General features: G+C 36.6%; 1 protein-coding gene across 2 annotated transcripts in view; it reads right to left on the bottom strand.

The window, feature by feature from the left end:
• ARMC2 (armadillo repeat containing 2) overlaps positions 1–16,401 on the bottom strand; it is a 179,996-nt gene that overhangs the window by 21,876 nt on the left and 141,719 nt on the right. For both annotated transcript variants that reach the window (XM_051997500.1, XM_051997501.1), the window contains exon 13: positions 2,526–2,844. In XM_051997500.1, the coding sequence (XP_051853460.1) occupies positions 2,526–2,844 (319 nt within the window). The remainder of the gene's footprint in view (positions 1–2,525; positions 2,845–16,401) is intronic.

Below are 16,401 nucleotides of genomic sequence, written 5' to 3'. Positions count from 1 at the left end.
TCTTTGAGGCCTCCAGTATACTCACTACCAGAATATGGAAGACTGGTTTTCCCCTTATAGCATAAGTTAAATTTCTTATATACATTCACTTATACATTTCTTCACTGGAAATGCTAAAAGTAATGAAATGATCATAACAGAAGGAAGCAGCAGAAATGTAACTTTAATTTGATCACAGTGTTAAGCTACAGGAACACAAAAGGAGAGTTTTTATTAGACCACTTATTCTGATGCAAATTTGTACTCTCTCTCAAATTGGTTTGTGAAATCAAATTCTAAAGGGAAGCTCTGCAATGCTTTTATTATATTCATTTTCTGTTCAACTCAAATGAAATTCACCACAAAAGCTATTCCAACCCCACCACAATCACCCTTCTTAAACGGTGAACTCCTTTCTCCTCTCCTCCCTTGCTGAGATAGAGGAAATCCACTAAGAACTCTCAACTTCCCCCTTTTCTGTCTTTAAAAAAAAAAAAAAAAAAAACCTACCCTCAATGGACCCTTTCTTGCCTCTTCTCTGAGGAAACCTGCCTGTGACAGCTCAGGCTAACTGTTTTCCCAATCTTCTCTTGCCTCCTCCAGAACCTTGTTCCACCAATTACAGGGTCATCGATCCAGAACAGGAAGGTACCTCAGAGGTTATTCTAGTCCAACTGCATCATTTTTGTAGACAATAGAATGAGATTTGGGAATGTTAAGATTTGTCCAAGGTCACCCTGTCAAAGGCAGTATGGTTCTCAGCCATCACAGCAAGTGCACTTTCCACTATTCCTTCAACCTCTTCTGACCACAGACTCCCTTTCCATTTACCCATGTGCATGTCAGACCTCTACTAGCTTTCTAAATTTCACTTCATTTCACTTCAATAATAGTCCCCACTGCTATAGGACTTTAAGGTCCACAAAAACATATTTTCACCATGACCCTAGAGGTGGTGGAAGAATATCCCCATTTTATACACAAAGGAATGGCTGAACAAATTATGGTGTATTATTTTAAGGAAGGATGAAGGGGATGGTTTCAGAAACCTTGAGTAGACTGATACAGAGTCAAGTGAGTAGAACCAGAATGTTATTATCACAATGATAATAATGTAATAATTAACAACTTTAACAGATTTCAGAACTCTGATCCACAAAATGAACAATTCAATTGCAGAGGATTCATGATGAAACATGCTCCTGAAAGAGTCATTGGATTTACAGTGCAGATCGAGACAGACACACACATAAATACAACATGTGTGAACTTATACATATATGTGGACAAATATACACATACATATCTACATACACACACACACACACATACACACATATATATATATACACACATAGATGTATTTATCGGATATGACCAATGCAGAAATTTGTTTTGCCTAACCAAGTATTTGTGACAAGCATTTTGTTTTTCTTTATTTTTCAATGTTAGAGCAAGATTTTTATTACTTAAAAAAAATATATGTTTTTAAAACCAAAGGCTAGATCAGACTAGGTGACTTCTGAAATGCTTTCCTACTCTAAGATCTGTGATGTTATCATTGTGGGTCTTAACGGGAGGAAGAAATAACTAAAGTAAATTAAACCAAACTAACTTTACAGATGATCTGTAAACCACATCTTTGTTTCCTTGTAGTTATTTAATCATAATCTTTTACTGAGATTGAGAGCAACAGCCAGATTAACTATTTTGGGTTTATTTTTTTTAACCAAAGAAAGTTGATTTACACTGAAGAAGTATTGGAAGCACAGTCTAGAGCAAAGTGTTTATATCTCAGTTGAATGGCCATGAGCAAGTCCCTTAACATTTCTAAGCTTGAATTTCTACACATGAAAAACGAGTATATTTATATCTTGGGACTGTTAAGTGGAAAGTCCTTTATAAATCTTAAAGCTCTATGTAAACTTGTATTATCTTTGTTTTCATTTTCCTCATATACCTGCTGGCATATGATTAGAATAGGATAAACAATGATAAATGTGAATATTTTACTTATATCTAATATGTAACTTACATAGTACATGTGAAAAGCACTTTGAAAACAAAGTTCTACATGTCAGCTATTGATATAAGTGGAGCAATGTAAATTAAAATTAAATAGAATATTTAAGAACATTACTTTTGTTTGATGAACTTTAACTATGAGGAATGCATCATTGTGGAATTCAGAAAACAAGTCTGAACTCTTAAACTTTTTGTTTGATTTGGCTAGTGGCTGATCATTTGATTCCTATCATGGTATTTATGAGACAACTCTGAGTACCCAGTAAGAAACTTTCTGTCATGGAGACTGAGAAAATTGGGGTTGTCATTTGAAAATACTGTAGCCCATAGATAAAGCTGTATTAAAATGGACCAATAATCCTATTTAAGATCCACCACACCCATGCTGTAGAATACTAATCATGCTGGAGCCAGAAGAGGCTCTAACCTTGTAGACTTTCCAACATGCCCAAATGATTGAATACATATAAGATTGAATACAGATTGAAGAAAGAAAGTCTGGCTGAAATGGTGGCTCTTACCTAGTGTGGTGACAAGTAATGCCACTACTTGCTGGTTCGCAGCCAATGCTGCCCCTATAGTGGGGTGAATGGATATATTGGCCAGCACTCGGATCACCTTTATAAGGACATCTTCCACCTCAGAAGGCTGTTTGTGTTTCTTGTTCTTTTCTTCTTCTTCAACCATCCTTTTCATGGAATTCAAATCCATTTCATAGTAAGTATTGAATAGTGATAAGAGGGTTTTGATGCAACCTTTCTCTTTAGCAAACTGTTCCCGGGCTTGATTATTTTTTGCAGTTAGATTGCCAAGAATGAAAACAATACGAACAACTAAATCCTACAAGAAAAACATATACCATTAATTATATAAGTAGAAAGAAATTTGGAAATTTTATCAAGAGAAAATTATAGTATTTCTTTGATTTCTCAATGTAAAACAAATAGATTTAGATTCTTCTTAATATTTAATCTGTTTCAGATTTACCAGCCAACTATGATTGATTATTTGGAGTACCCTATGGTATGTCTATATATATTCTCAAAATGATTTAAGATTTAGTATTTCTTATTATTTTAAGGATCAGTGAGGATCAATTAAGAGATGAGATTAAAAGCATCTAACAAATTGCGGGGAAAAAAAACTGACTGATGCTATTAAAAAAGATTAATCAAGCTGGAAAGTTACCAACAATTTCCTTTCTCTCAGAAAACAGCCTGATGATCAGGATTTAGTTATTATAGTCATGTAAATTGATATTTAGTTTCTAAACTAATTTCTAATATATTTCTTTAATATCTCAATTCCTTTTAAAAAATTAATGCCTCTCTTGAAACTTCATGTTTCTGAAATGAGGCATTTCCCACACTATTAAGTTAATTGATATGATTAGTGTTCATAAAAATGCATATACTGAATATGAAAATATGATTAAAATAATTGTATGTATATAACTTATATCAGATTGCTTGTTTTGGAAAAGGATGGAGAGAAGAAAGGGAAAGAGAAAAAAATTTGGAACTCAAAATTTTATAAAAGTAAATGTTGAAAATTATTTTTACAAGTAATTGGAAAAAAATAAAATGCTACTAAGTGAAAAAAATTCATAGACCATTTAAATTATCAATAAGTACATTTATAAAGCCTTTTAAATAGAGAAAGATACTGGATATGACCACAGTGACAGGCTACATGTAAGTGGAGTGGTTAAGTCATTTAAATAAACAAAGTTCTTATTTTCTTGCCAAGGTAACTGAATTTTTTTTTTTCAATGAGTGGGCCAGTTTCATGAACTTAGGATCATAAAATCATAAATTACTGAGTCTTAAAGGCCTATCCATGTAAAAGAACATGGATGGGGCAGTTAGGTGGTGCAGTGGATAGAGCAGCAGCCTTGAAATCAGAAGTTTCTGAGTTCAAATTTGACCTCAAACACTTAACACTTCCTGACTGTGTGACCCTGGGCAAGTCACAACCCCTATTGTCTCAGGGAAAAAGAAGAACATGGGTGCTATTTAGAAGGGATGAGTAATATATGATCATTTGCCTATATTAACAAGGATTTGAATTTATGATATATGATCACTCACTATAAAACTAAATGAAAGGGCTTGAACTAGAGAAAATCAGTCATAGATTGGGCAAAATGGGACTGGAATTGTGGAAAGAAGCTCTTAGCGTAGAGCTGATCCAAGTGAGTTGCTTTAATGGGGCCCACTAAAGGAAGGGTATGAAGACACCAGATCCATGAGAGTGGCAGAAGAAGAAGGGGAGATAAGATTCTAAGGAGGTGGAGGATCCCATTATTTTAAAGAGAGGGAAAACAGGAAACTACAGTAGACAAATTTAACATAAGCTGTTCACTTAAATTCACTTAAATTATTTAAAATTACCTAAATGACTATTTCTCTATTCCAAGTTATCTACAACCTCACAAACTAGTTCACAACTAGTTCAGATGTTGCTCCAGATTACCTTTATGTATTTGACAGTTATTAAGTGACAAATTTTAACATTCCCTACATCCATTTGCTCAAGTCCTTCTGTGAGAAGCCGACTGTACCACTCTAGGAACACCAGGGACATTCTCTATGCTTGTTCATTGTCCCCACCATCATGGCAGCACTGGGGAATTCACAAAGGTTGCTGGTGAATCCAGAATCCACCCTAGGACTCCACTAAATGTTAAGACCAATGGTGGTACAAAAATACCATGGATTTTAGTCAGTGTAGCTCACCCTAGAGCCTTTTTCCAAGTACACTATGCTTGCTATCAGTAAGGCAGATGATGGCTGAATCTGCCTCACCTCCAACCAGGTGGCATCTACATGTGTTTCCCTTCCTTTGTATCAAGAATGTTCTGATCATAAGATTTAAATGGCTACCCACTGGCCAAATCTTTTTTTTTTTTTTTAATAATAGCTTTTTATTTTTTAAAATACATGAAAAGATAATTTTCAATATTCACCCCTGCAAAACTTTATGTTCCAAATTTTTCTTTCTTCTTCCCTTCCCCCTTTCCTATATGACAAACATGTGCAATTCTTCTATACATATATCCACATTTATCATGCTGCACAAGAAAATCAGATCAAAAGGGGAAAAAAATGAGAAAGAAAAAACAAACAAACAGGCAAACAGCAACAATAACAAGGGCAAAAATATTATGTTTTGGTCCAAGTTTAGTCCTCACAGATTTCTCTCTGGGTGCAGATGGCTTTCTCCATCATAAGTCTATTAGAATTGCCCTGAATTGCCCCATTGTTGAAAAGGACCAAGTCCATCATAATTGATCACCACATAATCTTGTTATTGCTGTGTATAATGCTCTCTTGGTTCTACTCACTTCACTCAGCATCAGTTCATGCAAGTCTCTTCAGGCCTCTCTGAAATCATCCCCCTGGTCATTTCTTACAGAACAATAATATTCCATAACATTCATATATCATAACTATTCTCCAGTTGATGGGCATCCACTCAATTTCCAGTTTCTGGCCACTACAAAGAGACCTGCCACAAACATTTTTGCACATACAGGTCCCTTTCCCTCCTTTAAGATCTCTTTGGGATATAGGCCTACTAGTAGAACTACTTGGTCAAATATACAGTTTTACAGCCTTTTAAGCATAATTCCAAATTGTTCTCCAAAATGGTTGGATCAGTTCATAACTTCATCAACAATGCATTAGTGTCCCACTGGCCAAATCTAACAAAGAGATATAGGATAAATGTAAGTCCCAAAGATCAACAAGCCAGAGCTCTTTCTGATTGTGTTCTTCCACAGAAAAGACTTATCTTCGAATTAGAGATATAAACAAAAAGCCAGTAAATATGTGTGTATACAGGCACATAAGTGCATTTATTGTACAATATATATTTCTATGTACAAGTTAGCAACTTATATAAATGCACATAAGACATGCATTTTTAATGTATCATTCTCTGGGACCCCATTAAGCATAAGGCTAATTAATGGTAACACAAAACTATCATGGTTTCCTCTAAAAAGTTACTAGTGACATGGATTCTTGTCAGTAGAGTTCATGCTATGGGATTATGTGCGTGTATTTATATGCATACACATGTATATACACATTTATAAATATATATTTATATGATCTAATGTTAAAATCAGCTCTGTGAAATGTGACTTGAAATCTTATGTATACATAAACACTTAGGTATTCATCTATTTATTTACTAATCTATCACACTATATATTTATTTATGTATTTGATTAATTATTTTAGGCCATATTAAGTTTAGAACTTAGGTATACAAATGATCTATGTGGTCAACACTTGGTTCCACTTCACTGGGACTCTCTTTCAGGTAACCCCAAACACAAGCTGAATGAAATGTGGACCATTAGATAATCTGTCAATTAAAAAATAAAACTAATACTAAATTGTCCAGACTGTTTACAAGGCACATGCTCTTAAAACACCAATATGTTGTTCTCTCAGTAAAGGGAGAGAAATAAATTTTTAAATAAACTCCCATCTACTCTTCTCCCACAGGGAGTCTCTATCCAAATGTACTGGAAAGCAAAATGATGAACATTTTATGAATAAGATACGGTATACCCATTTCTAGAAAACAAGAATTTTGATTCCAGTGCCTTCTCTGGGAAAAGAAAATTTATTTAAATAACTGCCATTTCTACATGATTTAACATTTCAGATGTTAATTATCTTAACATGTTTGACAGCAGTGGACAAAAATCAGCATTACTTAGGCAATCCAATACTTTTCCTCTCCCTCTCAACATATTAAGCTAAGCTGGAAAGAATATACTTGCAATTTTAAACAGAATAAAATATTTAGTAAATTGCTATATCCAGAGGACTAAAATGGTTGCCCAAGAGGAATCACTGCATTTCCCTAAAGGTCCAATTTATATTCTAAAGACTCTTTTTCTTTTTTCCTCTTTCTATGTTCTTACCCCTTGATGCTTCACTTTATTCTACCTTTTTTCTTATGTCCAAATTGGTCCTACCTGTGATACCATATCACCAAAATACTCAACTTTCTTATTTTCATGCAAGTCCTAAAGCCTTCCCAACTGTTAATAAACATTTATTAAGGACCTACCTAGGTGCCGGGCATTGTGCTAAGCCCTGAGAAATAGACAGAAAGGTAAATGCCCTCAGGAGTTCACAGACTAATGGGGAAGAAAACCTGCAAACACATACAAACAAGCTATGTGTTAGACAAGCTGGAAATGATCACCAGAGGGAAGGAAAACTTCTTGTAGAAGTCATACTCTTGAAGCAAGGCAGGGAAGATGCAAGCATGAGAGGCAGCCAGTGAAAATCCCCAGTCAGGCAGTGGAGACTCTTGGGTGAAGAAGACCCAGGAAGCCACACCACTGGAGCCCCCTGAGACAGGAGTTAAAGAAGGAATAAAAAGACCTGGGAAAACCGGGGGATGTGGGTAGGAAGATGGCAAGCAAGTGATGAGGTGCTAAGGAGACAGGAGACTCCTGAGCAGAGGGCTGCCATGGTCAGCAAACATTCAGGAAGACCATGCTGACAAAGAAGGGGCAACTGGAATGGGAAGGTCTGCTTGTGGGGGGCAGAACCAGCTCTGCAATCTCCAGCCACCAAGGGAAGAGGGCCTGGACCAGGGTGGTGACGGTGTCAGAGAGGGGCGCGTCCAGGAGATAGGTTAAGGAGATAAAACTACAGACCTGGGCAACAGATTGGATAGGGAGTCAGGATGGGGGAAGAGTGAGAAGTTGAGAACTGATCATTTGATCAATAGGTTCTGAAATCTGGAGGATGACTGGGAAGAGAGTAGCCAAGCAAGGAAACAGAGAGTGTAGAAGGGAGGGAAAGAGAAGTTCAATTTTGGACATGGTGAATTTAAGAAGTTTGGGTTAGTTGTTGTGCTTCGTAATTGAACAGGCCCCAAAATGACCCCAAAATACAAAAAAAAAAAAAAAAACAAATGCATGTACCTCTGGCTGATCAGGCTAATACAAGTTTGGAAGGCTCTACCACAGGTTGGCATAAAGTCCATTTGAACATTTGGAGTGGAGATGGCCATAAATTTACACATTTTATATTTCTTTTGCATTACTACTGACTCTGCTGGACAGCCAACAAGAAAATCCAGCTGAATATATTCAACAGGCAGTTAGAGATGCAAGACTGAAGGTCAATAAAAAAGGTTAGGGCTGGCTCAGGAGATCTGAGAATCATGGGCATAAAGATGACAATTAAATCATGGAGCTGATGAGATCAAAATTCAGGTAATTTCATTCTATTTCATACCATGGTTGGTGAAATGAGGGGAGCCTACATAGTTCTTTTCTTTTTCTACAAAAGAACTTTGAACACATCATTTAAACACTCAGGGCCTTCAAATGGTAAAGTAAATAAACAAGAAGGTCTCTAGGGAGGGACAGTACATTAACTCCACAGCTCTGACATTTTATGATGCTATAGTTATTTGATGATTTCAGCTTCCTCTTGTGTCTAAGCCTGGCCCAGATCACCAGACAAAGTACAAAGGGAAAGACAAGCTTAAGTGTACTAGGAGCTCAAACTGTTCAAGGGCCAATTTCAGATAAAAACAGCTCTGTGCTGATCAAAGCCATACTGCAGATAGGTAACAGACAGTTGCTTGGGGCATAGTAAGAGACATTTTTAAAATGTTATTTTCTAAAAAAGTATATATTTTTAATGTTATAAAATTCTGTTTTCCAAAAAAATTAGAGGTTCATAGGTTCAGAGAGGGAAGGAACTTCAGAGGCCATCAATGTTGTCTTTTCCCATGCTGGGATCACATCACTCCCTTAATCAAATGTGTTTGCCAATTCCTAACTGCCTACTTATTAACAATTCCTAACTACCATCCAAGAGGCTTGCAATATAGTTCTTTGATGATTTCAGCTTCACATTCAAGGGACTCACAATCTCATTAAATTCTATTTTTTTAAAACCTTATTTCACAGTTATCCAGTGTCATCCTCCTGAGCATATCTCAGACATCTCACCTTTAGGCCTTTACTCATATCTTTCTCTACCCCAGCAACATCCCACAAACTTTCTTTGATTGCCCCAGAGAAAGCCATCTCTTCCCCATCTGAACTGTGTTATTTAAGTATTTATCACATTTGAATATGCATTAATCATTTATGTACATCTTTTATTTCTCATAAAAGATTGTAATTTTCCTGGAGGACAGGGACTCATTAGGTTACAACCCCTAAATATTCCCCAGCTCTTAATGTTTCTTCAGAACTCCACCTCAGACCTATCACCCTAAAATCTTAATCCTGAATTCTTAAATTTCTTTCTTTGATAATAATCTCTAATCTTTCCATCTTTTCCTTTTACACTGCAATGTCTTATTGAATGTTTATTAAATGGATGAATGAATTCAACAGAATTCTACAAAATCCCATTCAGATTTTATCTTCCTCTAAGCAAGAACCCTAACAAAGGCAAGAATAACTTTTTCACCAATGCTACCAATGCCACACCCAAAACAATTAAAGTTGTTTCTTTTATGAAGAACAATCCCTCAGTTAGACTACAAATTCTATAACTTTTCCTTAAATTAAAAAAAATTACTTGCAAAAGTCATTGCACAAATTTCACAAATATCTTAAAATTAAATTAAATCTAGAATGAACATTGAAACAACAAAATGCTCATGAATCCAGGAGAGAGAGGGATAAAAAGCAGACAGTCTAGTCTAACCAGTTTATATTGACTTTGCAATTTGGGTTAAAATATCAGCCTAGCAACAGCCATAGCCAATCAGAGTTTAAGCAAACAGTTACACTTATATTTTAAGAAGTCTGACCTCAACTGTGTATTCCAGTTACAGTCTATCAGATATTCTCTTTAGTTAAGCATATGCTGTGTTGTTAATGAGCAAACACGTTACTCAATATGACCAGGCACTAACAGGCTTTAAAAAATATTATTGAAGTGGTAGAAAACAACTGATGACTCATTGTATGACCTTGACTATGTAATTTAAAGTCCACTGAGCTTCACATGTAAAGTGAGAGAGATTGGGCAAAATTATCTCTAAGAGTCCTTCCAGCTCTAAGATATTCAGAATGACACCCAGGGCTCTTCTTAAGAGAAAGCTGACAATTTTCATCATTGTGTTTTTTACTCCCAAAACGGTGTGTGGCTCTTGGAGCTTGAAACTAAAACAATTCTTTTTGCTGATAGTCAAGAAGGCCTACATCCACACTGGGGCACTGCGATTGCCCAGGAGGCACATTCCTTCCAGAATGTCTAGATTTCCCTCAATTTCTTCATCTGTAAAATGAGCTGGGGAAGAACATGGCAAACCACCTCAGTATCTTTGCCAAGAAAATGCCAAATGGGCATGAAGAGTTGGACAAAATTGAAATGAATGAACAACATATAGGCGCTAATGGATCTGGGGGAAAAAACATTCAGAAACAAAACATACTTTCTAAAGTGTAGAAACTGGAAATTCTGTTTATGAGTGACTATTCCAATTCAACATAAGGGACTCTTCCTTTAGCTTCATCCTACCCACCTAAAATAATCCCTGCAGACCCTTGTTCCTAGCCTCTGGGTCATTCCCCTTCCTTTCTCAAGTTCAGCATCTGGCTAATAATTGTTGCTTTCCTTTCTCACTTACATCCTCCACCTGAGGGATTTCAACATCTACACTGATATTCTCTCGGAAATAGTCTCGCAGTTTATGGGTCACTTTAATTGTCATGACCCACATTTCTACTGACCTTTGTTCCATTCCAAAGGAATGGGTTACACCCTAGAACTCACCCCATCATTGGAAACTCAATAACTTGAGCTCTTAAATTCCATTCTCTGATCACAAACTCCTATCCTCCTATTTCTCTTTTAACTCATTTCTCTTAAATCTGCTCACCATGACCATCAGTCTCTCCATCTCTTCCTATTCTTTCAGTCTGCTGCCTTTGTCCCAACCTTATTTTCCTCCTCTGACAGTATTGTTTCTAAAATGAATCAGTTCCAACTATACATTGTTATTCTTTGCTTCCTGTCTTGGGGCTGTCAACAAAACCTAGCAATCTGCAAGAGTGAATCACTCCCAAAATCTACCTTCTCCACTTTTTCTGCCAAACTAGTGAGCCAGCCCTGATGGAAAAAGTCATGAAACTGTGGCCAACTGGGCTATTATTACACCCTTATGTTACTTAATTTTGACTGGGCTCTCACTAATGTACAGCAATCTTCTGCTTCACTTGTTAACTGTCAGATTCTCATTTCAAATTCTATTCTCAAGCCACTAATGTCAACCCCCCATAACTGATTTTTTTCTTCTTCAAAAAACGGCTTTGCTTTTTACCTTTTAGATTTCTTCAGAGACTCTATCAGGGGGTCCCCAAACTACGGTCGCGGACCAGATGCAGCAGCTGAGGACGTTTATTCCCCTCACCCAGGGCTATGAAGTTTATTTAAAGGCCCACAAAACAAAGTTTTTGTTTTTACTATAGTCCGGCTCTCCAACAGTCTGAGGGACAGTGAACTGGCCCCCTATTTAAAAAGTTTGAGGACCCCTGCTCTAGCTTATCTTCAATCTTGCTTGGTCTGCAAGCTTTTCCCCTGCTCCCTATAAACATGCCCATCTCTCTCCCATCCTCAATAAAACCCTCATTTGATCTATTCGTCTCTCTGTCTTTCCAATTTTCTTCCTCCGTTTCATGGCTAAACTCCTTGAGAAAGGTCACTTCAATCAGAGTGTCCACTTCTCTTCTTCCTACCCTCTTCTTAATTTTCTGTAGTCTGATTTCTGATCAAATCATTCATTTGAAATCGCTCTCTCCAAAGATACCAGTGATTTCTCAATGGCCTCTTCTCAATCCTCATCATCCTTCTTGAACTCTCTCCAGTCTTTGACATTATAGATCATATTCTCTTTTCTCTGAATTTTCATGACACATCTCTGAGCTGGTTCTTGTTTGTATCTGACCAGCACTTAGCATATAGCCTGCTACAAAGTAGGTTTATACGAAATCCCAGCTAACTTAAATGCTTTTTTTTAGGGGAAATGGGGGCAGATCTAACCTTGGGTATCTTTCAGATCCCTGTCTTGGACTCTCTTCTCTTTTCTCTATGTGACAGTCTCATAAGTTTCCACGGACTCAATTATCATCTCTATGCCGATGATGCTCAAATCTACTCACCCAGCCTTATCTTCACTACTGACAATTAGCTTATGTGTTTACCACAATAGCATTGCAAGAGTTATATACTAAAACTTTTTCATCTATTCTCCTATTTTCCTGTTGAGTTAAATGTATTTCTGTACCTGATTGTGTATGTGTGTGTGTGTGTGTGTGTGTGTGTGTGTGTGTGTGTGTTCTTCCTTCTTTTGACCAGTTCAGATTAAAGTCAGGTTTAAATATTAATTGCTCCCCTCTACTCATTCCTCTTTATTTGGATAGAGGTCTACTTGTCCACTTTCATTTCAAGGTTTGGGAAAAACCTATCCTTCTTTTCCCCAACCCCACCCACCAATATATTCCTTTCCCTCTCTATTTCCATTCTTTTCTTAAAATTATCAAGACTTAATAGAACCACTCCTTAAACTTGTCTAATTGAACTCCCTTTGGGAATCCTCCTGATAATAGGAATGAGGATACATGCTTCATATCTTCCCATCTGTATGTAAGCAATTAATCTGTTTAATCCTTTATCATTGTTTCTTCACATTTACCTTTTAGATTTCTTTTCATTGTTGTCTTTGAACTTGAAAAATTTTCTGCAAATCTTGCCTTTTTAACAGGGTTACTTGGAAGTCCTCTATTTCATTAAAAATCCATTTCCTCCTAGTAGCAATATCCTCAGTTTTGCTAGGTAAGTTATTCGGGCAATAAGTCTTTATCCTTTGCTGTAGAATATTATATTCTAAGCTCTTTGCTTCTATAAAGTGGTGGCTGCTAAATTATGTGTGATTCTGACTGTGGCTCTTCGGGACTTGAATTCTTTCTTATTTTAAGATCAAACACAAATGCTTCTATTTTGTATTTAAAGCCCACATTTATAGCATTATTATGCACTTACCTTATTTCTTATCCTCTGTGGTTTACTTACACTATCCTTCTTCATATTTCTCACACATAATGCTTTTATGTCCAATCTCCATGCACAGATTATCCTTTCTTGCTTAAAACAGGGTGTCAATAGACTCTTTTTAAATCATGATCAATAATTCTTAAATTTTTTTTCTCTTCGATCTATTTTCCAGGGCAGTTCTTTTTGCTACAAGATACCTTATATTCTCTATTTTTTTCAGCCTTTGACTTTAAAATTTCTTGCTGCTTCATGGAGTCATTGGCTTTAATTTGGTCCATTCTAAATTTCAGGGAGTTTGTTGTTTGGATAAGGTGTTATGTGTCTTTTTTCCAAGTTGTTAATTCCCTTTTTAATTCTCTTTTTTCATAGTTTTCATTTCTTTTACATTTTTCCCCCTCAAGTAGTTTAATTCTATCTGCAAAAACATTTTTAACTCTTTTTTTTTTTTTTAACTCTTTGTTTCATCCCTTCCAGGAACTCCAACAGAGTTTGTGTCCAATCTGTGTACTCTAAGGCACTGCTTATAGATATATTTTTTCTTTTTTTCTTTTTTCTTTTTTTGCAAGGCAATTGGGCTAAGTAAGTAACAGTTAGCCCAGGGGTCATACAGCTAGTAAGTGTAAGTGTCTAAGACCAAATCTGAACTAAGGTTCTCTTGACTCTAGGGCCAGTACTTTAATCATTGTACCATCTAGTTGCCCCTGCTTATATATATTTTGGAGTCATACTCTTCATTCATGTCTGTGTCTTGAGCCTCTTGCTCCACAATAGCTCGTTATGGTGGGGTTCTTTTTCTTCTTTGTTTGAATCTTGAGGTGTTGGTTCATAGTGGCAGAATTGACAGATCCCTTTTGCTCTGAGATTTCTGCCTTACTTATTCTTCTGCAGGCTGACCTATATGCTCACAGTAATAACTCACTCTGATTCTGGGGTCTGAGCCACAGACTGCTACTTGTGAACGTCCTTCTTTCTCAATATGCTACCTAGGATTTCCCTATCTTGGAATAGCTCTTCCCTGTACTTCTCACTCTGTCCTGGAACACCCCCCAGAACTGGGTAATAGGAGACAAAGTTATCAGTTAATATGTTTCCTTAGAAGGGCTCTGGTCCGGATCTGGGGGTATTCCAGATTGGGACTCCCTCTGGCCTTTCCCTAGGCACTGTTGTGCTCCATGAACTGTGTGTTTCTGGCCCATCAACAGTGCCCAAAGGCCTCTCCTAGTTGGCTCTCTACACCAATCTGGGTTAAAGGGCTCATGCTCCCCCAACTCCCCCAAATTTTGCCATCCATGTGCACTCTGGTACATTCTTCTAGATCCATTCTGAAGAATTTGTGAATGGTAACTCATCACATAACCAACCACCTACCACTCTGTTATTCTCATTCTTTTCTCCATTTACTGAGCAAGAGACAAGCCTTTCTCTTTTAATAGCTTTTGCCTCTCCTTATGTCCTTGATTCCACATAATCCCAAAATTTCCTTCTCCTGGGAATTTCATAAATCATTCTGATTCTGTCCTTTTATCTGTCTTTCAGACAGATACACATACATATAATCAATATATTTTGCTGTCTACCTATTAAGTTCTTCTATGAAAAAATATATACAGATTTCTTAAAACAACTCTAATTCACTCATTCTCCTATATCCTTCCTCCCTTTCACTACAAAATTTCTAGATTATACTTTGGTAATTTTCTTATCACCTATTCATTCATCAACCTTTTATAATCCAAATTCTTACCCCCACCATTTTACAGAAACCTATTTCTTCCAGGTTACTGGATATTTCTTAATAGCTAAATCCAATGTTCTCTTCTCAATTCTCAGCCTCTGACCTATATTCAGCAACTGAAATTGTTGGCCAACCCAGATCCTCTCTCTTGGTTCTCCTCCTACATTCTTGGCTAAGCTTATATCACCTCCTACTTATCCATTTTGTCTCCTTTGCTAAATCATCAGTTATCTCCCACCTCCAAAATGTAAGTATTTGTTCAAGGCTTTGTCTTGGGCCTTCTTTTCTGTGCTAGGTTCTTTCGCATGGTGATGTCATCCATGTCATCCATCCCCATGGATTTAATTATAATCTCTCTGCAAATAATTTTCAAATCTAAATATTTAAATCTAATGTTTTACTTGAACTATAGGCTCATATCACTGGCTGCCTGCTGGACACTTTCATATTGCTGTCCTCTCAGCTTCTCAAACTCTACATGTTCAAAATGGAACTCCTTATCTGACCCTCTAAACCTGCCCTTATAACAAATGTTTCTATTTCAGACATCCTAGGCTACTGGACAAATCTGTCTTCAAATCCTGTTTCAAATATTCATTGGCTGTGTGATCTAAGAAAAGTATTTCTGAGAACTGTTCCCTGTCTCTAAAATTGTATAATTATAACTATACTTCCTGCACCTTACAGATTTTCATGAGGAAAACATTTTGTAACTTTAATAGAATTATATAAATTAAGATATTGTTGTTGTTGTTATTATTATTGTAATTATTAATTATGAGAAGGGTATGATCCCTTCTGCCTAAACAGTCAAGGGAAGTAGATTGTGTTTGGTCCTGAGCAGAAAAGTAGAATATGTTTGAAAATACTTTTCAAGGGTAAGGACTAAAATGATAATTTACAGTGTTTAAAAGACAGACATCCCCTTTTCCCTCCAGTTAATCAGAAAATTAAATTTCTCAAAAAACTTAGGAAATGTGTTCTATATTCTGAAGTTGTGAAATGAGAATTAAAACTTGATTTGTAGTTCCTTATCCTGCTCATTTGTCACCTGATCTCAAACTACAAAAATATCCAAACTACAAATGTCCTCAGTCAGCTGTTGCTGTTCAGTTATTTTTCAGTCCTGTCAACTCTCAGTGATCCCATTTGGAGCTTTCTTGGCAAAAACAGTGAAATGGTTTTCCATTTCCTTCTCCAGCTCATTTGATAGATGAGGAAACTGAGGCAGACAGAGTTAAGTGACTTGCCCAGGGTCATGTAACTAGGAAGTGTCTGAAGCCAGATTTGAACATAGAGAGATAAGTTTTCCTGACTCCAGACCTGGCATTCTATCCACTGTGTCACTTATAGCAATGTCTATAAACAGAGGCATAAAATTTAACCAATATAGAAAACAATAATGTGTAGCCTTATAAAATAGCCGAATTAATCTTCTTTTATGGATAATGGTCAATAAGAACACAGTTATTCAATTATGCCAACAAGAAATATGGGGGATGCCTCATCCTTCTGTCACCAGTGGGGCCCCCAGGACTCTCCTGACCCCTGCCTTAACCTTCAGGCCAGACTAGGGACTGTGCATCTCCTTCTGTCACT

This window comes from Antechinus flavipes, chromosome 4 (genome assembly GCF_016432865.1).
Source record: "Antechinus flavipes isolate AdamAnt ecotype Samford, QLD, Australia chromosome 4, AdamAnt_v2, whole genome shotgun sequence".
NCBI classification, from domain to species: domain Eukaryota; kingdom Metazoa; phylum Chordata; class Mammalia; order Dasyuromorphia; family Dasyuridae; genus Antechinus; species Antechinus flavipes.
Note: the sequence above shows the minus strand (reverse complement) of the source record. Positions and strands in the feature narration are given on the sequence as shown.